The 23761-nt window shown below is 37.9% G+C and overlaps 1 protein-coding gene and 3 long non-coding RNA genes across 8 annotated transcripts; 3 read left to right on the top strand and 1 right to left on the bottom strand.

Annotated features, from left to right (window-relative positions):
• The first annotated feature begins 7024 nt into the window (after positions 1 to 7024).
• Positions 7025 to 7888, top strand: LOC146468983 (uncharacterized). Its single transcript, XR_014867359.1, has 2 exons — positions 7025 to 7063; positions 7191 to 7888. It is a non-coding gene; the product is annotated as an uncharacterized LOC146468983 (long non-coding RNA).
• LOC146468982 (uncharacterized) lies at positions 7868 to 15053 on the bottom strand. The gene is made up of 2 exons (XR_014867358.1): positions 13568 to 15053; positions 7868 to 8640 (listed from the first exon to the last, which is right to left on the bottom strand). It is a non-coding gene; the product is annotated as an uncharacterized LOC146468982 (long non-coding RNA).
• On the top strand, positions 9362 to 17187 carry LOC146468981 (uncharacterized). Of its 5 annotated transcripts, XR_014867357.1 has the most exons (6): positions 9362 to 10039; positions 11368 to 11601; positions 12764 to 12874; positions 16006 to 16073; positions 16364 to 16553; positions 16952 to 17187. XR_014867357.1 is itself a non-coding variant. In XM_085124033.1 (4 exons), exons 1-3 carry the CDS (start codon positions 9590 to 9592, stop codon positions 12824 to 12826), a joined length of 747 nt encoding a protein of 248 aa, XP_084980159.1. In that variant the 5' UTR covers positions 9362 to 9589; the 3' UTR covers positions 12827 to 12874; positions 16006 to 17187. The 5 variants fall into 5 exon arrangements, 2 of the variants coding, with proteins under 2 accessions (XP_084980159.1, XP_084980160.1); XR_014867356.1 differs by lacking the exon at positions 16006 to 16073; XR_014867355.1 differs by having other exon boundaries at positions 16006 to 16553.
• Positions 17188 to 18186: 999 nt separating this feature from the next.
• LOC146468980 (uncharacterized) lies at positions 18187 to 23489 on the top strand. The gene is made up of 3 exons (XR_014867396.1): positions 18187 to 18324; positions 18508 to 18676; positions 22435 to 23489. It is a non-coding gene; the product is annotated as an uncharacterized LOC146468980 (long non-coding RNA).
• Positions 23490 to 23761: the final 272 nt, after the last annotated feature.

Here is a 23761-nt window from a genome sequence, read left to right as displayed (position 1 = left end):
TAGAGAGGAAACCAAAAAGCACTATTTGCACTTCACCGCAATATTTCTCGGGCATGATTGCAACTCCGAACCGCTCAGATGTAAGGGTTAGACAATGAACGCGAGTGTCCTATGGGATATAGTACCTTGAGCATAGATAGAAGGCCAGGGGGAGTATCTCGAGTGGCATTTCTATCTAATGCTAGGGACGCTATATCCCATGGGACACGAGCGTTCATTGTCTAACCGTCTTAGAACATGGTCACATCCGCGAAGAAACCATATTTTATGCACGGATTCTATTTATTTGCGTATTTCAATTGTGCCATTCACACTTGGCAATCACGTTGTTGTTTTGTTTTGGATGTCGCCGTAATCTTGGTAGAATTTTATGAATAACAATGCTTTTCTTTCTTTGGAACTTTGTTTATTCTTTGTTGTTTTGATGGCTCATTTGCTCCGGCTATGAGCCAGTATACAGAGCTCGAGGAACTTGAGGCCGTCCTTGCCACTCAAGAGTTACTTGCTTTTGAGAGCGTAGAAATATCCGAGTGCTTGGGTTGCTTAGGGGATGAATTCGATAAAAGTGCACGTTTTCAAAAGCCTACCACAGTGAACGAAACTGAGCAAAGAGAAAGAGACAGAGTTCCAAAGAAAACTCGACAAAGTACCGCGTGGTCGGTAAACGTCAATCGAGCCTGGACCGAAACATAAAATTTGAAACCCTTGGAGATGAGTATTAGTCCGTTCCAGTTGATTTGGGCACCACGCGTGTGGAAGAGGTAAATTACTAGCTTACAAAATCATATTGTATTGTAAGTCTAGGAGCTATAATCAGGGATGGAGACCGTAACGAGATGCCATTTTGACTTGTGGGCTTGTCCCAGGGGCGGGGGAGAAGACTCCTCAAATTTTCGTACCAGAATCATCCAACAAAACTTGACGTCACATCCGGTCAAATTGACGCCCTGCAGCCTCTCTCGGCGAAGTCGAATGATGGCGTCTGGGTCGGGCGTGATTTCTTCGGATTTTTGAGCCATCAGTATCAGGAATTGTGAACTGTGGATATGAAAGACGTTGTAAAGATATTGCTTCGACTTCATGAGCAAGGGTTTTCCAAAGGAGTCATTTTTTCTATTGTTTTGACGGAAAATACGAGACAGCTAAGCGTCGTGTCATGGCGAAAATTTCACACTCTCAAAACGAGTGGTGTTCAGACTTTTGGCTCTTGTGGCTTCTGATCGTTCGAAAGCTGAAATTTTAATAGCCTATCCCGAGTGCAACATAATGGAGGAGACATCGTCAGTCATAGTTTGCCGTGTTAACATCGGGAACCTAATTATCTCTCGACGTGAAGTGTTGGAAGCCTGTATCATTGAAGCTGTTCCAATTGTCTTCGTTGTAAGAGACTCGTAATCTTCCAGGTGAGTAAATGTAGTTATCTTCATTTCCAGTTCTTTTCTGCCGACGTGAGTACCTTTACATGTGGGCTTTAGAGTAATAAGTCGGTTTTGTGCTTCGTAGTTCTTTAATAAAGACGCAAGGGACGTTCAATTAATAAACAGCTATAGTAATTCTCTTATCTGAAATGCATTTCATATCATGTTGTCCTGCTAGTGCAGGCTTGAGGAGGGGCTTGAGTCAGAAAATGTATCTGTGTAGCCTGTTTCATATTCAATTGCTAGTGTGAGACAGTTGTTAAAGTTATTGATGTCAAGCCATCTTAAACAATAAATTAAATAGCATTATTGCGAATGACATCATTTCTCAAGTATTGAAAGAAACAATCCCTTCACCCTTTACCTCATCTGCACTCTCACCACTTGGGTGCTCATGGGTTAAGGCTTTTTATACATTTGCACTATAATTATGCACCTGTGACATCAAACTGTGGTAAGAACAAACAGTATGCCACAAGCCACAGACAAGTGGCATGACTGATGTTCTTACCTTGTTTTGAAGTCCTCTTTGGGTTTTCAAAGGACACATGGAAGGCCAAATGGACTTTGAAAACTCTTTATGACTGACAATGTCATTTGTAAATCATATAATTATTTACCAGTTACTTCAGTTATGTTAGTTGGTGCCAAATATTTAAGGGTGGGGAATTGTCTTTTTCTCTGTGTCCAAGGTTGGGGAGAAGAAAATAAAGTAAAAAAATATATATATATATTTGCAAATTCCTGGAGGTTATCTATCAGCGGTAATTGACCCATACAATAAGTTCAAATAACATTGTCTCCTTTGAACCAATGAAATTCAAAGTTCATTTTGACAAGGAATATTGAGTTCTGTTCAATTTAATGAAAAATCAAAAGTTCAATAACCACACAATCAGTTCAAAAACCACACATCAATTCAGTGACAGTAGACCAATGTAACAAAAACTATAGGTGATTTGTTTTCAATTTTCTCTTGTTCATGCTTGTCAAGGATGCAAATGAGAGGCCTGCTTGTAAATTTCATATTCGTTCAATTCAAAGAAGGCTTAAAAATTCAATCACCACACCAAAACAACAAACCTCCCACCCCTCCCCCCCCCCCCGCCCTGCCAAAAAAAGGGGGGGATTATATAAATGTATATATATTATTTTATTAACCACCTGGGTGATAGCAGACCTCAAAATAAAGAAAATTTACTGGTGTGGGTGTGTTTAGTTCAATGGGTCTTGCAGGTAGGGAAAGGGAAGGAAGTGGACAATTCAATTGAATTCAATTCAATTTTATTCACACTCATTACAACGAAATACAATATATTTTATAGTAAGAAAAAATGAAACGTGCAGAGCACTTAATTGAAGGATTTTACCTTCTACGGAAGAAGTGCGTAGTGGTCAAAGGAGCGAGGCTTTCGTGTTGGCCACTTAACAAATCGACATCAGTTTTCTATGGTCTATACTCTCATAGACAATAAAATGACATCAAACAATGTTCAAAACCCAAGTGGAACCATGAGCCACAGGCGAGTGATTTCACTGCCAAGTTTTGGACATTTTATGGCGTCATTTTATGGTCTATAAGAGTATAGACCATAGAAAACTGCTGCCAATTTGTTTTTTACAATAACATGGAAAAAGTATGAGCGGAATTGGCAATTTTTTTTCGTTGAAAAAGCGCGCGCATTACAGCCAATCAGCGTGCCGAGATTTGGACAGTTACTGTAAAATACCTTCGTGCAATTAAATAAAATAGGGGAAAGTAGAATTTATAATACTGGTTGAAGAGCTCTGCTAATTAAATTAGGCTTGGGAGATGAAAATACAACAGTAAGGAAAAAAGTGTTTATAGCAAATATATAACTATATAGTACACGTTAATTTTTTTTAATATTATCAATGTTTGGCTATCAAGTAGAAAAAGTTTGTATTTCTTCTTAAAAACATTGTGGCGCAGACACTTAACGTCCATTGGAATTGTTTCCCAGGTTTGTGATGCCACTACTCTAAACCGTGCTAAACCATAATTAGTTCTAGAAAATGGTCTGTACAGGTTTTGACTAGTGGCAAATCTGGTATTATATTTATGGATATCAGAAGCTAGGGAAACAAGATCATGGAGTGCAGGGGGTGATTTTTTATTGTATTGTAATTTATGCGCAAGGGAACCAATTTTCAACTTAAAAATGTTCTCTAGCTTAAGGATTTCGAATAGAGTAAAATGTTGCATTATCTCTTTTGTGTGCATAGAAGATGCAGTGAAGGCAGTAATATGGCTTATTTTTATCTTTTTTAATTTTGTTTGGCATGCAGTACCCCAGCTCATTGACCCGTAATTTCGATACGGATATATGAGCGTATAGTATAGTTGTTTAAGCGTATTCATAGAGACATAGTATCTAAGTTTATACAAAATTCCAATTCCAAACAAATATGTTTGCATTATATTAATAAGGTTTATAAGTTATATTACATTACCATAGTTTAGAATTTTCCTTACCTACATGAAATTATTAGGGATTTAATGTTTTTAATTTTTCGTTTTAATTATTTTATTTTAGAGATTTAATCAAAAACTCAAAAAGAAAGAGGCCGGCAAATCCCCCTAAGACGGCAAGAAAGGAAACAGACAGCGAAAGGAAGAATGCGACAAGACCGGGAGTAACTGCAATGGCCACTTAGCTACAGTGTATTTTATTATAATTTACTGTGTCAAATTCTAATAAATGTCTGCTGACAATAATTTTCACATTGGTGTACAGCATCATGTTTGATTACATTGACGTATTCCTATGATCCAAAATTTGGTCAGCCAAGCTGTCAAGCTGACCAGCCATATGCCTTAGCTGTGCAGCCACCCACTGGGCCTCCATTACTGTTTTATTTTTTTTTAATTTGTTCGCTTTACTTTTTAACTGACTCTTCTTGTCTCTTGACTCTTCTCTCAAGTGCCACAATCCCTGTTTCCCTTTTTACAAGCTCCTCCTTGTCTTCTGCTAACTTTTTGGGCAACACAGTTTGTTCCAGTCTTGTTGCTTTCTTCCGTTCGCTGTCTGTTTCCTTTCTTGCCGTCTCAGGGGGATTTGCCGGTCTCTTTCCTTTTGAGTTTTTGTTTAAATCTATAAAAATAAAATAATTAAAAGAAAAATTAAAAACATTAAATCCCTAAAAATTTCATGTAGGTAAGGAAAATTCTAAACTATGGTAATATAACTTATAAACCCTATTAATATAATGCAAACATATTTGTCCACTTCCTTCCCTTTCCCTACCTGCAAGACCCATTGAACTAAAAACACCCACACCAGTAAATTTTCTTAATTTTGAGGTCTGCTATCACCCAGGTGGTTAACAAATATATACATTTATATAATCCTCCCTTTTTTGGTGGGGTGGGGGGGGGGGAGGGGTGGGAGGTTTGTTGTTTTGGTGTGGTGATTGAATTTTTAAGCCTTCTTTGAATTGAACTAATATGAAATCTCATTTGCATCCTTGACAAGCATGAAGAAGAGAAAGTTGAAAACACATCACCTATAGTTTTTCTTACATAGGTCTACTGTCACTGAACTGATGTGTGTTTTTTGAACTTTTGGTATGGTTATTTGACTTTTTGATTTTCAATGAACCATAGGACTTCTAGATTTTTACAAATTTACCAACGGACCACTAATCTGCATCATTGACAAGAAGGAAGTGGAACTATGTCCAAGAAAAGCTACATTATTGGACAGCTGTTGCCAAATATGATTACAAAGACAAACAATGGATAAGTGGGCAATAGATTTTTAAATGCATGTAAGCCTGTTACCATTATTTGTAATACATGAATACTTATTAGTTTCACTTGTACTTTCTGCCTACTCCAAATATGGACCACGCTCCCGTAAAACCCTCTCCCCTCCCCTCTCCTCTTATCTGTCCCATTGGAATAAAAAACCTTTCCCCTATAGTTATTCTTACAATTGAGGTCAACTGTCACTGAACTGATGTGTGGTTTTTGAACTGACTGTGTGGTTATTGAACTTTTGATTTTTCATTGAATTGAACAGAATTCAATATTCCTTGTCAAAATGAACTTTGAATTTCATTGGTTCAAAGGAGACAATGTTATTTGAACTTAATGTATGGGCCAATTACTGCTGATAGATAACCTCCAGGAATTTGCAAAGATATATATATATTTTTTACTTTAAGTTCTCCTCCCCAACCTTGGACACAGAGAAAGGGACAATTCCCCACCCTTAAATATTTGGCACCAACTAACATAACTGAAATAACTGGTAAATAATTATATGATGTACAAATGACATTGTCAGCCATAAAGAGTTTTCAAAGTCCATTTGGCCTTCCAGGTGTCCTTTGATAACCCAAAGAGGACTTCAAAACAAGGTAAGAACATCAGTCATGCCACTTGTCTGTGGCTTGTGGCATACTGTTTGTTCTTACCACAATTTGATGTCACAGGTGCATAATTATAGTGCAAATGTATAAAAAGCCTTAACCCATGAGCACCCGGCAAGTGGTGAGAGTGCAGATCAGGTAAAGGATGAAGGGGTTGTTTCTTTCAATACTTGAGAAATAATGTCATTCGCAATAATGCTATTTAATTTATTGTTTAAGATGGCTTGACATCAATAACTTTAACAACTGTCTCACACTAGCAATTGAATATGAACCAGGCTACACAGATACATTTTCTGACTCAAGCCCCTCCTCAAGCCTGCACTGGCAGGACAACATGATATGAAATGCATTTCAGATAAGAGAATTACTATAGCTATTTATTAATTGAACGTCACTTGCGTCTTTATTAAAGAACTACGAAGCACAAAACCGACTTATTACTCTAAAGCCCACATGTAAAGGTACTCACGTCGGCAGCAAAGAACTGGAAATGAAGATAACTACATTTACTCACCTGGAAGATTACGAGTCTCTTACAACGAAAACAATTGGAACAGCTTCAATGATACAGGCTTCCAACACTTCACGTCGAGAGATAATTAGGTTCCCGATGTTAACACGGCAAACTATGACTGACGATGTCTCCTCCATTATGTTGCACTCGGGATAGGCTATTAAAATTTCAGCTTTCGAACGATCAGAAGCCACAAGAGCCAAAAGTCTGAACACCACTCGTTTTGAGAGTGTGAAATTTTCGCCATGACACGACGCTTAGCTGTCTCGTATTTTCCGTCAAAACAATAGAAAAAATGACTCCTTTGGAAAACCCTTGCTCATGAAGTCGAAGCAATATCTTTACAACATCTTTCATATCCACAGTTCACAATTCCTGATACTGATGGCTCAAAAATCCGAAGAAATCAGGCCCGACCCAGACGCCATCATTCGACTTCGCCGAGAGAGGCTGCTGGGCGCCAATTTGACCGGATGTGACGTCAACTTTTGTTGGATGATTCAGATACAAAAAAAGTGCCAGGCGCTATGGAGTGTTCCCCCCCGCCCCTGGCTTGTCCCCATGTGTTGTGCCAAAAACAAATTGCGCCATAGACGGGGAAAGTTGGAATAAGCGGCATATTGATCACATGACTCTCACAGTAAAGTCAAAAGGGCGCCAAAACGGTGGCGGTGCGTGCGTTACTACAGTTGAATGGATGAAACTGAAGCTTCCACTTGTACTCAGACACGTAAGTACGGCTTTTTTTAACGTATATAAGTGACTTTTTTCTCGGCTGCTTTCCGTGTCTCTTTTGCCAGTATGATATGGTTCAAATAGTACCCGAAAAATGTCTAAAGCTCAGTTATTTGTTGCAGAAAGTCTAAACAGTTGTGGAAAGTTATGATGCTGCTAATGGTTGTTACGCAGTTTTCGCAACCTCCATATTGAGCTCTGTCAGCTTTCACTGTTTTCTTGCTCAAGTTGAATTGGAAAAAGAGCTTTTTGCTGCCTGTAATCAAGTTCCGTGGCTATGCAAAGGAAGAAGCAAAACAACAACCGGCTACATGGGTGGACTTTCTAACCAGGAAAAAAAAATTAAAAAATTATACCTTCTCACATTCGTAAATTAAAACTGCAGCCGGTTTCTTGGCTATAAACAAAGCCTCAGTTACTGATGCCGGGATATAAAACAGTGGGGGACGCATTTGACTGTGACCGACACTGAGTTGAAACATTTGGATTCGTTTCTGGATTTTATTCAAGATACGTACTTCAAAATAAAGTAAAAAATTCCTTCTTTCATTTTCACTCCCACGGACATGCATGAAAACTTGTCGTTTGTCTGCTAGTAGTTTTGTTTCACCTCTTCAATTTTTAAGTTCTGCCGGAGGCATTTTGCGAATTATTAGCTTATTTTGATGTAAAAGTTGCTAGTTTGATGTTGAGGAAATTTATCCTGCGAACTTGAAAAAAGGAAAGAGTTTGAAAACAGATAAGAACGTGTTTACAGCTTTCTTGTTCCTTGGATGACCATATAAATCAACAACTAATAATAAACGAATGTACACTTTAATCTCAAGTCTTAGATGTAATACTTCTTGAAAGCAGTAAGCCAACAGCCGTCACCATAATAAGCTGTAAGCTTTTCGGCAAAAAGAAGTATATACTTTTCACTCATTAGATCAGTGCTCGACTACGGCTGTGTCGCTTAGAGTAGCAGCCTCCCGGAATACCTAAGAATCAAGTTAGAAATGGTCCAGAAGCGTGCCATGCACATTTTATTCCCTAATGCCCGATATCCAGACACCTTAGCCCTTGTATTTGCAGCCGCCCAGACAAACGAAGATACGACCTTTGTTCTTAAAAAGGTAGAATTACCAAGATCGCGTTTACACCACAAGTAGAAACGACTATAAATGTAAAAACAACTCCTAAGAGACGCAAATAAAAAGCAAAAATATATGAAGATAATGCAATAAGGTATTCACACGCAGAGTCACGTAAAGAGTTTGGCGCGAATAGAGTCTTTCTGAGTATTTAAAACTTACAACATTTCAAAAATTAGGCAATCAAACTTTGATCTGCATTTCTTCAGAACAGAGAATCGTTTGTCATCCAAATCAGTCTTCGATAGACCATGTTGCTAAAGGTGCCTCCTGATCGCAGAATATTTGTGTTCGTTGATGCGCTGGTGTAATGTCGGGTGGTGTACTGGACATAATCTGCGTCGCACGGATCACATTCAAATTTGTAGAACACGCATTGATTGTTGACAATAGGGGGCTTCTTCTCTTTTAGAGCGAGAACTTGGCCAATCTTCTTAGTCTGAAAGACAGGTTTAATTTGATAATGACGTATGTTAAGCGAACGTTGAAACGTCGTCGCATTTTTTAAACTTGTCAATTAATTGTTTAACAAATCTCTTCTTCTACGTATTATTATTATTATTATTATTATTATTATTATTATTATTGTTATCATCATTATTATTATTATTATTATTATTATTATTATTATTATTATTATTATTTAATATAATTACATGGCGTCTATTTCTTCAACTTCATAAATTCTAATTGGCAGTGACCGTCCGGCAAGGTTATTAGCTTAGAAATCACGTCTGAACATTTTTAAAATGTGAAAAAGCCACAATTTGCTCCAAATTTCCTCAAAAGAAGCCCCTCCCCCCCCCCCCAAAAAAAAAAAACGACAAAAGTTACCCGAATTATTATCAAAGATTATTATTATTTTTTTTTTTTGCAAAAGTTGCGCATATTTTTGAGAAAATAAGGAAAAAAAATATGTTTGTATTTTGGTTTTTTCGGTTTGAAAGTTCGAAAACCACTTAAAATTTTCACTTTTGATTTAATTTGAACGTTAACACGTTGAAAACTTTGTAAGATTAAGAAACACTTTGAGCATCGATAGAAAACAAACCTCGGAACCGAATTACTTTTTTGGCGTTTTGAGACTTCTTCCTTCACTTCAAGCGAGCACAGTACTGGGTGCTAGTTTTACGCCCAGTCTTTTTCCGCTGTACGGTGATCGCCTGTTACTTTGTGTGCTTGACGTTGAGAAACGCACTCAAACTCTTGGATCTACGACGAGAAGGGAAATTTTTGCAACCTGACGGCATTGTGTGGCCCGTTATTGTTGTAAAAATGTGGAGGCTTTAACTAAATACGTCTCCGTATTCAATGAAGACTCTCCCATGGCGGCAGACTATGCACCAAAAGCAACCAAAAACAGTCAGCTGATATAAGAATTTGCTCCTATGGACTTAAGTATGGTGGATACTCGTCTTTGTAATGAAACGAGACTTGATCTGCTTCAAGTTTTCCCAACAGAGATTATTTTCAAGATTCTTCATGGGCTAGATTTGCCATGTCTTTGTTTGTGTCGACGTGTATCTAAAACATGGAAAGTTCGCGTGAATCAATACCTGAGGAGCGTGGGTCGTTTGGATTTTGTCCCTTACGAGTCTATCCTGACAGAGGATGGGTTAAAGAACGTGCTAAGATATGTCAGTAATTTGCAAGTTCTTCACCTGGATGCATGTTGGCCGAGTGTGACTGAAGAGAACCTATTTGTGATTGCTCAGAACTGCAGTAAGCTGAATGTACTCACAGCAAGCAAGTGTAAAGGGGTCACTGATGTTGCACTGGAAACAGTAGCGCAGCACTGTAGATATTTAGCTGAGGTGGATCTCAGCAGCTGTTTTAAGGTGCTGTATTAGACAAATAATCATTTAATGATCATTGCAAAAACTACAGATTCTAGTTTGAATTCTAGTCCCCATGTTATGCGCCAATCAATTTGAACCTTCAACCTAGGGCATACCCCAGTCATTTGGTCTACACCGTCAAGTTGGTAATTTGATTAGGGTGGGCAGATTTTTTGGGTTAAATGTAGATCTGAATTTTGAAGAATTTCATTACATTAAACTGTCACTATATTAAAATAGACGTAAAATTCTTAGTAAATTAGCCTAGTGATCATGTTTAAATATTAACTGTAGCATTGTAACTTATTAACATATGATGGGGTGTTTTATAATGACTGTGTAGTTCCAGGAAAACAGCCATACTCCTTCCACAGGAGAAATTTTTTCCAAGACCCCATACTCCTCTGGAAATTCCAGCTTAGCTTGATAAATTCAAAACATTAATTTTTTGGTCTTTGAGAGTCCCTAACCCTTACCCCTCCCACCCTGCAATTTCAAATCCCTTCTGTGGGGGGGGGGGGGGGGGTGGAGTTATGGATATTTTCTGGAACTATATGATGGGAAAAGGCATGTCCACCCATTCAGAAAGCCATTTCACATGATACCTATGGAGCTTCAGCAAGAAACACATGTAGAAGTGACATTTTTTCCAGCATAATGAGCTTTTTAGCAATCAATTTTCAGCGATTTTTGTGTCAGGTTACTTACAGTAATCACGTAAAAAGAATTTTCCTCCCTTATCCATATACCATATTTATTCGGTTAACCGCCCTGGGCGCTTATTTAGTTTTGGGCCCATGAGAGTGGGCACTTATTTTTTCCCAACATTTTCAGCAAGCGAGGGCATTTTTGTAGAATAACAAAACAAGGGATAACAAGTCTATTTCGCTTCAACAAGACAAAACAAAGTGCAAAATCTAGCATAAACAATATAAAAGTTCATTGACTACTGTAAATAAAAGCAATTTGGGAACGCAACTGATGCTCATCTTCCTCCACGCTGGGCTAGTACAGAAATGTTTTTTGTTGGGATGGGGGTGGGGTGGGCGCTAATTCAAGGGTGGGCGATTAACATTTTAGGCTTTCAGGGTGGGCGTTTATTCGAGGTGGGCGCTTATTCAAAGTTGGGTGGTTAATCAAATAAATACGGTACTTAAATCTGATTACTGAATTTGTACTCTCACTCCTTTCTGCAGAATTCATAATCACATCATAACATGTAACATTTTTGATGAAAAACACTGTTAATTGACTGTTCAGGTGATCATTGGTACTTGAAAGAGCTTTTGGTTATACTTCCACTACATGAATTGCTATTTTAACTTCAGATTTCTGATGCAGGCATAATAGCCTTGAGTGAGCGATGTTCAAACCTTCAAGAATTGCATGTGAGCAGCTGCTATGGGATAACAGACAAGAGCATTACTAGTTTAGCTCAGAAGTGTTGTCGCTTGACAGAGTTGGATGTTAGCTGGTGCTACTATGTCACTGATGACAGTATTAAATTATTTCTGTCCTCAAAATGCAAATTAAAACTTCTCAGGATCAAGAGCTGCAATAGAGTAAGTAGTTACATGGCCATGTGTGCTTATTATAATGATTGTAAACAAGTAAGCACTTCCCATCCTTCTCAGCTCAGGATGTAGCCTTGAGCCACTACGAGCCATAAAATCAGCTCTGGTTGTGATAAGGGAGGTCCATTCTGCTAACTGTGGTGGTACAGGATACCGAGTGCTTTTTGAAAATTTTATACATCTAACAAGGTACAGCAACTAGGCACATAGGTTACTAATAGAAGAATGGGAACAGATGCAAATTAAAACTTTTCAAATTAAGACTTCTCAACCTCTCAGCTGAAAAGCCCCATTGGGGAGGTAACAATAAAGTATGTATAAATGTATTGTTGATCAATTAACCTTTAAATAATTTATGCATCCTTGTTCAAAAGATTAAAAGTTACGATAAAAGGCAGGCCTCAAAAGATTATGGCCGATTGTGTCCTCAACAAGAAAATGTTTTGTTTTTTTGATCATTAGTTTGATTTAGAACTCTGTTGGGGAGCAATAATGCCATTCACTGTTTGAAGGTTCTGGCCATAGTTCATTTTTGCAGTAAAAGTCTGGACCATTGTCAAACAGATTCTCAGTAGTCCGTGCCACCCAAGGAACTGATGGCAACTAACCTTTTGAAATGCAAGGGGTTCCAGCATTTGCCTAGGACCTCTCACATTTCACAGCCTGGGCTCCTACAACATCTTTGATTCAAAGATTGGCTTCCAGTGTTTGCCCCTACCTCAATTCCTTTACCTTAGACAAATCATAAAATAGCTAGAAGAAACTTGGGTTCAGTCTATGCAATTGTGTAGCCAGGGAATTGAGTTTCTTTCATGTCATTTAAGTGTTCTTATTTTTTTACTGTAAAATTCTGAATAAAGCCCTGGGCCAGTAGAGGGAATTGTTGGGTAAGTAATAAAAGCAGCTTGAAGCACAATGTCACAATGGCAGTCCATGGTTACTATTACATTTTGGGGGAGCTAGGGGGGAGGGGGGGAGATTATTGGAAGGATTTTATCATCCAAGATTTGGGAAGTGGGGCGACGGCTAATATTTTGGTTAGGGAGGGGAGTCTTTGTTAACAAATTCTACAGTATTTTTATGTATTTTATTTTTGTATAACTTCATGAGTGAAAAAGTGATTTTAATATATTCTGTAACTTTTTTGCAGGTTTCACAAAGATTGGTTTCTCAGCTTATGACCAAAGGAATTGTTGTGAACAACTTTTTCTAAGAGACAACTTTTCATTATGTAATGATCATGGGCAGTCAGGCAAACATGGTAGGAAATACAAATTTGTCTATATGGGAATCCTAACTTGATATGGCTACTACAACTCCGCTCCCCTCCCCTTGGTAGTTAAGACACTCTCTCCAGGTCGCGCTCGCTTTTACAAACCAAGATGGCGTCAGCTCCATCAAAGCGTACCAGTCTTGAGAATCCCACAGAAAAATAGGGGGACTGTGAATAGTCTACTAAATAGATTTGCATCAGAAGGGCCAAATAACCTGTCTGCGTTCCCCAGGGGAATATTGTGCACAAATTACATTTATTTATGACAGTTCAATTATATTTCCTGCTCCTTTTCCTTTTTTTTTTTGGACGTGTTTAACCGCTTTCCAAATGTATCTCAAACAAGTTTTAAACTTGTGCGTAAAATAAGGATAAAATATGTGACTTCCGTTTAAAAGTAGTTTTGGATGAGTTTCGGACAATTTTCAAAATGCATTCCAAACACATTTAAACTTGTTGCATATAAAACATTTAGAGCATTCAGGACACGTTCCAGACGCATTTACAAACGTTTTGGATGGGCATGGTTAAAACTCGTTTCAAACGCTTTCATGCCTTTTGAACATGTTTCAAATCTGTTTTTAAAAGTGTAAATGGTTTACAACCAGTGATTCTCTAATGGTATGATGGATTTACTTCAACCTGACGCTGGGCATTCAATTTCACTTTGCTTCAACAAACCTTTATATTTTTCATCATGTCCTTCATAATCTGCCTCTACTTCTTCTCACGTGTCTTCTGTGGTGCTTCATCCAATTATACCTCCAGTTTTGCTGCTATTTCAGAAAAAAAAGTATTTTAAAAATCTCCCTTCAGTTACTACATACACGTATAAGTTTACAACCGGTGTTTGAGTTAGGAGAAGTACGTTAATAGTCCACATGGCAGTTGTTGGAGGGATGGTGAAAATTACAGTTTGTGTATTAGTCCCGAAAGTGGAAAACGCTCTTTAAATAGAGGTAATGTCTATTTTGTCTATCATTCCCTTCAGCAACGGTAATGGCTGGTACACCATCCTGTAATGTTGACCAAGCGGAACCTGACAATAATTTTACAGTTGAACCTCCCGTAAGCGACCACCCAACATGCCAAGATTTAGTGGTCGCTTACGAGAGTCAAACCAGAAGGGGACTCTACCGGGAACAGGTCTGACCTATCTACTTATTCAAAGGGAATTGAATACATGCATTTTCCTAGTTCCAATACGAGCAGTGCAAGGTCGCCACTAAAGGTTCCTTGTAAACTCTGGGGAGTAGCATAGTACTGTACATACAGAGGACATGGAAATCAGACCATGTGTCAAGTGGTAGCTTACAAGAGGTTAAAAACAATGACAAATTATAATGCCATCAGCTCAAAAATTGGTCGCGGAGGTTCCAACTTTAGGGCTTTGACTGGGAAAAATATGGCGTTTTTGATAGGTGGTCGCTTATGGGAGCTTGTCACTTATGAGAAGTGGTCGCACATGGAGGTTCGACTGTAGTTGCATTGCCATTTTGAGCAAAGCTTATGTGGTGTATACTGTGGTTCAATATGATCCCTGGTTTAAATTTTATTTTCCATTGTTTCAAGCTCATTATCATACGATACATCACCATAACCAAGAACAAAGAAAGATAAAATTTAAACCAAAATAAAGTTGAACCACAACATATACCCAGGTATGCTGTCACAACGCATTCGAATGATTCATGTCACTGAGGAAAATTAATGGTTGATGTTGTTTGGGAGAACCTGAAAGTAATTACACGAAGATTAAACCTGTAACCAAAGTTCAGATAAACTTTACAATTCAATACATCATGTTGTGTAAGACTGACTTCATTTTCTTCTTTTTGACCATAAAATAACAAGTTGGTCACTGTAATTGAAAATAAGTTGTGATTGTTTATGTAGTTTTTTGATCAGCTAGCTCATGCTTAATTGAGCATGATTTCACATCATATGTAGGCTTTGCTTTCCAAACACAATTAAGAAATGAACACTTGATGAAAATACAAATTGAGGAAGCTTAACAGAAGGGAGGACTGTTCTTATGTCAACTTCAAGTAACACATTAATAAGTCTAGATGCACTTTCACAGATGCAAGCCTTAAAGTAAAGGGTCCAGTTTTTGTTAAAAATTACAACACTAATGTACACTGTGCTTTTAAACTATTTACAGGTCTGGCAACAGATGGCAAAGATAGAAAAGAGTTGTAAAAGTGGCCAATTTTTTCAAGTCATTCTCTTATGTCTTCAAAAAATTGATAAAAATTGAAAACTGATAAAATCACTTGACGCCTTTCTCTTGAAATTTAAGAGGGGCAAATCATGGACAGGAATAGGTACAGTCAACTCTTGCCTTGCAGACAACTTGCTATTATGGACACCCCAGTGATACAGACAGCAGTTAAGTCCCTGGCAAAAATAAATTGCAGATGTTGACTGAAACGAATTCCTGCTATTATGGACTCTGGCTATTAAGGACACTAACTCGTGGTCCCGAGGGTGTCTGCAATAAAGGGAGTTGATTGTACTTAGTTTCAGTTTCAGCACAGTTTTGTTCAAAACACTCAAAAATCACCATGACATAGCCCCATATTTGTCTACAATGTATCTGTAGTAGTTTTGTTAGATGGGAGGTTCTCCCTGAACACTTACATGTACAGCGTTCAACTACTGTTTATTTGATCTGACTACTTTGTCTTAGCTTTCATTTTTGAGCTTACTTGTTGAGCTTATTCTTGATGCCAGTTTTAATCATCTGCCCTTGATCTCCGTAAAAACAGAAAATCGATAAAAAAATAATGAATGGTTTAAGGAAAACAAAACTAGCAGTCTTTTATTTGTCTCATGTATATTATAAAGTTATTTTTAAAATTATGAAACACTCAGCTAGTCTACAGGATGTAGGTAAAAACTTTAATTTGCTCAGCTTATAGAGAAATTCAGGTTACACAAATCCCAGCTGTTTAACATAATTTTTGTCTTTGTTGTTTTTAGAATTAAGACAGTTTCATGCAGCACATGCACAGTTCACTAAAAATTGAGACTGATCATGTGGTTTGGCTTGCCAAAATGCAGCTGCTTGGACTTAAGCTGGACAGGCCTACCATATAAGCATTTTTTTTTTGCAGTGCTTAAACACTGTCCAGAATAGCAGTGGGAGTCATTTGCTAAAAAATCTGTGAAATTCATTCATGAGGTTTGATACGACACATGTCTTTCCTACATGTAACTTAATGAAATACAAAAAAAGGACATTAACACAGCAGATGATGATAAGAGAGATCTGTTACATGAAGAAGCACCCACACAACAAAAAATGAATGAACACAAACATGACCAACAGATGCAGAGCAGAAAAGAAGCAACTTCCTGCAGGGAAAGGTTACAAGCCCTCCTGTCACTGACATATAATGTGGAAAATTTAACTGCACTTAAAGAACTGAACAGTTCCCTTGCGTGAGCATTAAATGAGTTTCACTTTTCCAGGCCACTGATGAAAAGGAAAATGTTACACAAGCAAAATGCACTGACCAAGCCAAAAGAAAAGACTCATCAAGTAGTAAGGAGCATCTTTCACTGCCCGTGTGCCCCAAGCAACAGCGATTTGCAAAACATTTTGGGTCATTTGCTTCAATGATGAACAAGCACTGCAAAGTTCATGTCCCTGTTAAGGACGGTGCCTACTAATATCGAAGTATTTTTGTGCGGTTTATGACTATGCAGGAAAAGCAGATCTTAAGAAGGCCTATTGGAATCCAAAACGAAAATTGGGGGTAGCCACGCATTTTTCAGAGATAATTAAGCAATAATATCTCCGAAAAGCACCAAAATATGAAGCAATGTATGGGATTTTTTTTCTAAATTGAAGCTTAATTATCTCTTAAAAATGCATGGTTACCCCCAATTTTCTTTCGAGATACCAAAAGCGTTTGCTAAGTTCTGGTTTCTCCGCATAGTTTTAAACCGCGCAAAAATATTCCTGTATTAGCAGGCACCACCCATAGGAAACCCGAGTATCTCGAGATGCGCAGAACGTATGCGCAGTAACAATAGTAGGCACCGTCCTTAATGGAGCCCCTTCCATCAAGGCAAGCGAGAATGAAGATAAAAATAAAGAATGAGACTAAGAGCAATGATTTGAAATCTTCAGTACCACCAAAAAAGCCAAGAATTCATGAATGGAACCAGAAAATTGTAGATACTAGCATGGGCAGTTAACTCCAGCAGAAACTAGAATTGTGACAAGTGCAAGGAAGCTGCAGCAAAACTTAAAATAAATAAACTGCTCACAGTTTAGAGCCATGAAAGTATCAGATAGACTCTTAAATGGTAAATACATCTCATTTGATAGTTCCAAACGATAGTCAATTCATGGCAAGGCTAGTGAAGCCTCCAGGAAAACGATAGTTAAGAGCCACACAATAGGTCAATTTTAATATAAGAAAATTCAAACTTAATTCGGAGGCTATGGGTAATAAATAAAAGGAATTACTTTTTGATCCATGGACCTCAATGTGATTTCTTCTGTTTTATTCCCTGAAGCCTCAGAGCCAAGTATGAATTTTAGTATATTGAAATTGGTTCATTGGGACCAAAAACTTTAACAAATAATTTAGAAACAGGACAAGTACTCTACTGACACCTTCTTAAAGGGCGCCAGAATTTATTGGATGCACTTTGCTAATTTAATTACTACATTAGTTTTGGACAAACCAACAGAACACTTTTATGGTTCTACAGGCTCATTTATTCCCATCACAAAATTAGTCAATCTACACACCTCCAGAAAAAAAAAAAGAATGTTCATATATTTCCATTAGTTTTTGAAACATGACTAAAATTATTCACCTGCCGACTCTCACCCCTTAGGTGTGAGTCTCAGAGTCAAGCCAATCATCCCTCTTGAAAAGAATTGAAAAGTCTATTATATACATGCACATGTTTGAGTACATGGCAACAATTCCTATCAATTTGGTATATATTAAATCTGTCATAGTTTGTAGTAAATAAAGGCAAAGGACTCGAAAAAGAAGTAAATGATCTTTTTTTAAACTTACCAGATAAACCACTACACGAAATGTACACAATTCTGGATGTTCTGCTATTTTCCCGCCATATTTATTTCCCGAAAATGACCCGAAAACGAACCGAAGATGCTTATTTCGAGTCGAGTGTTCTGGATGTTCTGCTATTTTCCCGCCATATTTATTTCCCGAAAATGACCCGAAAACGAACCGAAGATGCTTATTTCGAGTCGAGTGACGTCACGTCAGTTTGCCTAGCGTAGTAGCCTGGCCTTGTGTAAAACGCGGGAATCTTTGCTGTTGTTGTTTGATGGTAGTTGCTTGTGATGTGCCGTTCTTTTCCGTGATTTTGCATGTTCTTTTTATTCATCGGCCATAACCTTATTCCATTGTTTCTTTCAAACACTTCTTGGACACTCACAGGTACATGTGACTTTGATTATCTTGAAGTTCTGTGACCGAACAGCCTCTGCACTGTGCAGTTTTATCGCCGTTTACGTGCTGTTTTTTAAATTTGTTTCGTTTTGAGCGCAGTTTTGTTTCGACGTCACTTATATAAGCTTAAGCCTAGTTGGAAATTTATTTTTGGCGTTAAATCCATTTTAGTTTGCAGAGAAAGACTAAACTTTGTGATGAACTTCCCATGAACTCTATCTACAGACTGCTATCCAGGATCATCTAGGAATCAGGAACCAAACTTAAGCTTTACAGTGTAAGCTTACATCAGATATGAAACAATTTTCACTTTGTGGACTGGAGCAATCCTATAACTGTGGTAAGTTGGTTTGAAGGTTTCATTATATTTATTGAGAGGTTGTTAACAAATCAAGGCATGCAAACCTCTCCGGGTTTGAATATCATTCTGAAATACCTGTGGTTTAGGGAAAACCTAGCTATGTAATGCAAAGACCATACCAGTTCATCTCCTTTAGGGCCTGTTCACAATACAGAGACTTCTTGGTGCTTTATTATTTCAACACCGCAACACTCGCCAAATTGGAGACCTTTGTGATAATTTTAGTTGCCAATTTTTTTTTCTACTCACTATGGTGAGGAAACCAGTCGTAGCTTGGAGCGCTGATTGTGATACTACGTTTTTGTGAGGCTGGAGTAGAGGCTATCAACTCATTTTTAACCAGTATGGTATCTTATATTTTAGCTGCATAATTCTAGTGACAAATGTAAATAATGTTGTATAAAATTCAGAGGGGTAAATGAACAGCTCTAGTCAGTGCCAAAATTGTGCAGCGTAATTTGATCGTGTTGTCATATAGGCGAATTTGGTATGCGTTGGAGGATTGCGGTTTGTTTACTTAGGGACAGTAATAGAAAGATATAGTTTAGCTCTCCCATGGTTTTCATAAGATCGCATGGTGAAGAAATTCCATGAATCAAGACACACATAAACAGACAATAAGCTTCCTTAATTGAAAAAGTTATTGAGACAGACCTGTGTTCACGCCTGACAAGCAAATTCATTCATTTTTCACCTCGAGTGAAACTATGTGAAGGCGATCTAAGTGAACTGCAAGTCACTAAAGCACAATTTCTCAACAATTAAACTGGGTACCTTTTTCAAAAATTTCGCCAAAGCTATTTGAAATATGACAAATCGCTCAATTTACAATAAAGCACGGTAAAATTTACACTCAAACCTGTAGTATTTTGTAAAGTGGATTCCCAGGAGAACACAAAAATTTCCAAGAATGTGTACTGCTCATGATGATTTGCAGATCTTGTTTGCAATCGCACATGTTTCGCTTTGATACAATCTTGAACAGGAATTTCTTTACTATGAACTCACCGATTTCCTTTTTTTAAGCAGCCGAGTGTTCCTTAGAAGTAGTTCTTTTGATTTACGGTATTGAAAACCTGTGTTTTCCTTCCAAGAACTACAAACTGCCACCTTGAAAATTCATGCATGAGAGACGCGGCAGCCATTTTGAAATCCGTCTGAGGTATCGTCAACCTGTTGTGGTGAACTCAACCCAACTTTGTGTAAAATTCTACAATTCCGAACGCTTCCGATTTACAGACTTACCAACATGATAGCGTAGTGGCTACGCCTTCCCAGTAGGCAGTAGCCACAAAAAGACTGCGTTAGTTGTGGTCACACACACCTTGGGTTTGAGGCCTTGGGTTCGGTTTAGCTCAAGTTTCATGTTACCCTTGGAGATGCGGTTACACAGTAAGAGAACTTCCCTCAGGGTAAAATATAATTAGAAATGATTTCACACTGACTATGCAGTTTGGCAGAAACGTACAGATCAACATGGATGACACGAACCAAGATCTTTAAGCTTGATTTCAGTGATTCTCCTGCTAATTATTCGACAGTCTTCCATAAATATAGCAATCTAACAGTTTTTTGCGAGAAGACAGCGAAGAAAGCGCTTCTGCTACTGCGCTTGTTGGGATGGTCACTTCTGTGCGAGGTTTCACTTGTTGGACTTGGACTAGTACTGTCCCTGTCTGGTTCAAACTGAAGGTGATTGCTAGTACCAGGCAACAGGTTCTGGTATATCGCGTAGGGATTAAGCATTGCTGGATAGTGCGGTAGAGGCTGATTTTGAGCTCTGCCAACATCATACAGGGGATTACCGGTATGGTTTCCCTGTCCCTTGTTTGGTTTCTTGCTGCAAGGAAATACCCGTTGTAGTAGAAATCTTCGTTTTGACTAGCATTCCTATAAACAGATAAAGAAAAGATTACAACTTGAGCAACTTCATAACTGATAGTCTGAAGAGAGAACTCGTGAAAATAAAGAAAAAAGTACTCATGGTTATGCACAAAACTGTGCCAAGTCACCTTGTGCTACCAGTAAGCCCAAAATTAGCCAAGCATATCAGAGGTCAACTCAGAGGATAGCAGGCAATTTCCTGGGTTAGCTACCTTTTTCATGATGATTGGCGAAGCCACCTCAGAGAGCAGAAAAAACCATACTTTTCAGTTCAGGAACTGTCTTTGGAAGTTCTTTGGTCCCCTTTGATGTGTCCATGGAAATAACCCAAAAGCAGTTTCAGTCTGATAAAAGCCGTTACACACAAAAACATCCTTACCTGTGGGAAAATGCTAGTTACCTATGGGTGAAAGAAATGTAAGGAGCTGACTTTCCATTTTTGCCGCCATATTGAGCATTTTCCTCCAGATCTAGCTGTGACTGGCAATGCACTTGAAACTGTTGATGCCCACAAAGTTTTGGGAGTCACTATTCAAAGTAACCTAAAATGGGATTCATATGTCAACGAAATAGTAGGCAAAGCTTCCAAACGACTCTATATATTACGGGTGCTAAGGCGCAGTGGCACACCTCCACACAATCTCCTTCGAGTTTGCATTGCACTAATTAGGTCGGTACTGGAGTACTGTTGCCCTGTGTGGCATTCCTCTCTCTGTCCAGCTCTCAGAAAGAATTGAGAGTGTGCAAAAACGCGCGTTACGCATTGATCATCTTTCCTGCCTCCCGCTTCGAAGACGCTTTGAAGCTGTCTGGCTGCACGACTCTGTGCGCACAACGAGATTTCTTGTGTGTTAAAGCCTTGAAAAGATCAAGGATCCCAGGTCATGCCTTCACCAACTTATACCACTGACTCGGGCACGCATGCACAGCCGCTCCCTACGCTTTAATGATAGGCCATCGCTGATGAAGTGTAAAACAGGGCGCTTTAAGAAAAGTTTCTTCCCCCACATGTGCTCAAAAGCTCATGGTCTCTAGCTGGATATTTTCCAACATTATTGATTATATGTAGTGAACTTTTTATCATATAGAAATAAATATTGTAGGCTGTAAATTCGGTGAAATTTGAAAATGTAAATTTAAAATAATTTTAAAATTTGATGCCCAGTCCCGATCAAGTTGACAACCTGTAATCTTATTAGGTTTATTCTTATATAATGTAATTACACAGTTCGCTTCCTGCACGATGTTTTTATAATAAAATGCTGTTAAAAAGGCTAGTGTAACCACAACTATTTTTGCATTTGCTACATACATGATATAGCCTGGCTGGTTAAAACGCAGGTCAATGGCATTTACTATCAAGTCAATAGCTTCGAAGTATATGCGCCTATAATAGCCTGGTCCAGGGATGTTATAGGATATGATTTTTACAGAAAGTGGGGGAACCTCCCCCCACGGCCCCTCCCCCTTCAAATGGAATATTCTCCTTCATTTGCTTGCCCACTGTTGTGCAATTTCTCTGTGAAGACAATCTTCATATTCAACAATTTCAAATAAGACTCGTCTGTATTCCATCGAAATGAGCGTGGCTTATTACAAAAGAAAAAACATTTTTTACATTGTTTCAACAGCAAATGCTGCAGAAACACAATAATGTGGAGTGGAAAATGTCTGGAAAATGTAGTCATAATTTTGCAAATTAACATGAGGCTGTGTTTCAATATTTGTATGGAGAGCAAAAAAAACTAGCTAAAGAAATTCTGAGGATTTGACATTTTATTTTGAGCCTCCTAGAACAGATATACTACGTGTATAATAATAATTATAATCCTGTTTTTTTCTTTTTTTTTCAGTGAAAGCTGTCACCAATATGTATTCTGTTCTGTTTCTTCAGTAGCAGACCAGATGCCTTTAGAGAGTCAGGAATACTAAGCAAGTATAATTTTTTTATTATTTTAAAGAAGTATTGCATACTTCCCATGTGATAAGGGCTGTCACTGGAAAATGTTAGAGGTGTTCAACATGGGATGTAGTACAGGAAGAATTATTATGCTCCTTAATGCACAAAACCAGCAGCACCATGCATACTGTATGTTTAGCAAGAAAAACACAAAAATTTTGTTTTTTTTAGGTGTAAATCATTAAGAAGACAATTAAACCAATCAGAATGTGTCTTCTGTGCAAACATTTGTGAGTCTTATGGGGTGGGATTACACAAACAGAAAATGGCACCTTGCCACACTGGTAATGAATTTTCAATAACGTTTTTCGCCTATGTAACATACATCTTTTCAGAGTTCAAAATGGAAAGAAATAACACTCAAGAATACCCAATCGCTGAAAAAGAGGACTTGATAAGAAGATTTTATTGTGTGTGTTTGAAAGTTTTTGCTTCTGAAAGCAAATGCAAGAAATCTTTTGACTGGGCAGCTTTTTGTCATTTATTCTGTCTTTGCTAATTATTCGTAGCTGTGTTTGGGAAGTGCTGTCGTGTAAACATTGACTAATTTCCATAACCTGTTGAAATTCAATTATTTTGGTATACAAGCGGATTACATCAATATGCATGAAATTTTAGCAATTTACATTTACAAGGTTACTTCTTGTCAATACTTGATAAATGCATGTAGTCTTGTACTTTTTATATCAGAAAATGTTTGTCTAACGATTCAAATGTAAACAGAAGTTAATTTAAGAAGTCTAAGATTTTTCTTTCTTTACTGTGCATTTCGGTTTATTTGGGAAAACTCAAAAATCTCACAGGAGCCACTGCCGCAGACACAGTTTGCTTGTCAATTTGTTTTCCCAGAAAAGGGGAGACTGCAAAATCAAGTGTCTTTAGAGAGCCAGTCTAGGCATAGCAAGTTTTGCTTAATAGGAAGTCAAAAGAACAATTCATGTGGGTCTCTAACTCAAGAAGGTTCATTCAATTATTGTATTGTTTTGCCTAATTTACAAATGCAGTGTTGACAAGTACATTCTTGCTTTGACATTTCCTTTCATTAAGTATTAAGCATTCAACTCTTTCTGGTGTTTCAGTGCAGATTGTACATTTTCAGGCTTGCAATCCTTGATGAATTATTTGGAACTGTCTCTTTCAATGTAACACCTATTTCTTTTTTCAGAAGGCAATTGCTTTCATTTTACCAGTACAAGCTTATGTTGCACAGTTAACACCAT

Source organism: Pavona decussata, unplaced genomic scaffold, assembly GCF_977016875.1.
Source record: "Pavona decussata unplaced genomic scaffold, jaPavDecu1.1 SCAFFOLD_128, whole genome shotgun sequence".
Classification (NCBI taxonomy): Eukaryota; Metazoa; Cnidaria; class Anthozoa; order Scleractinia; family Agariciidae; genus Pavona; species Pavona decussata.
This window is presented reverse-complemented; position numbering and strand designations above follow the sequence as displayed.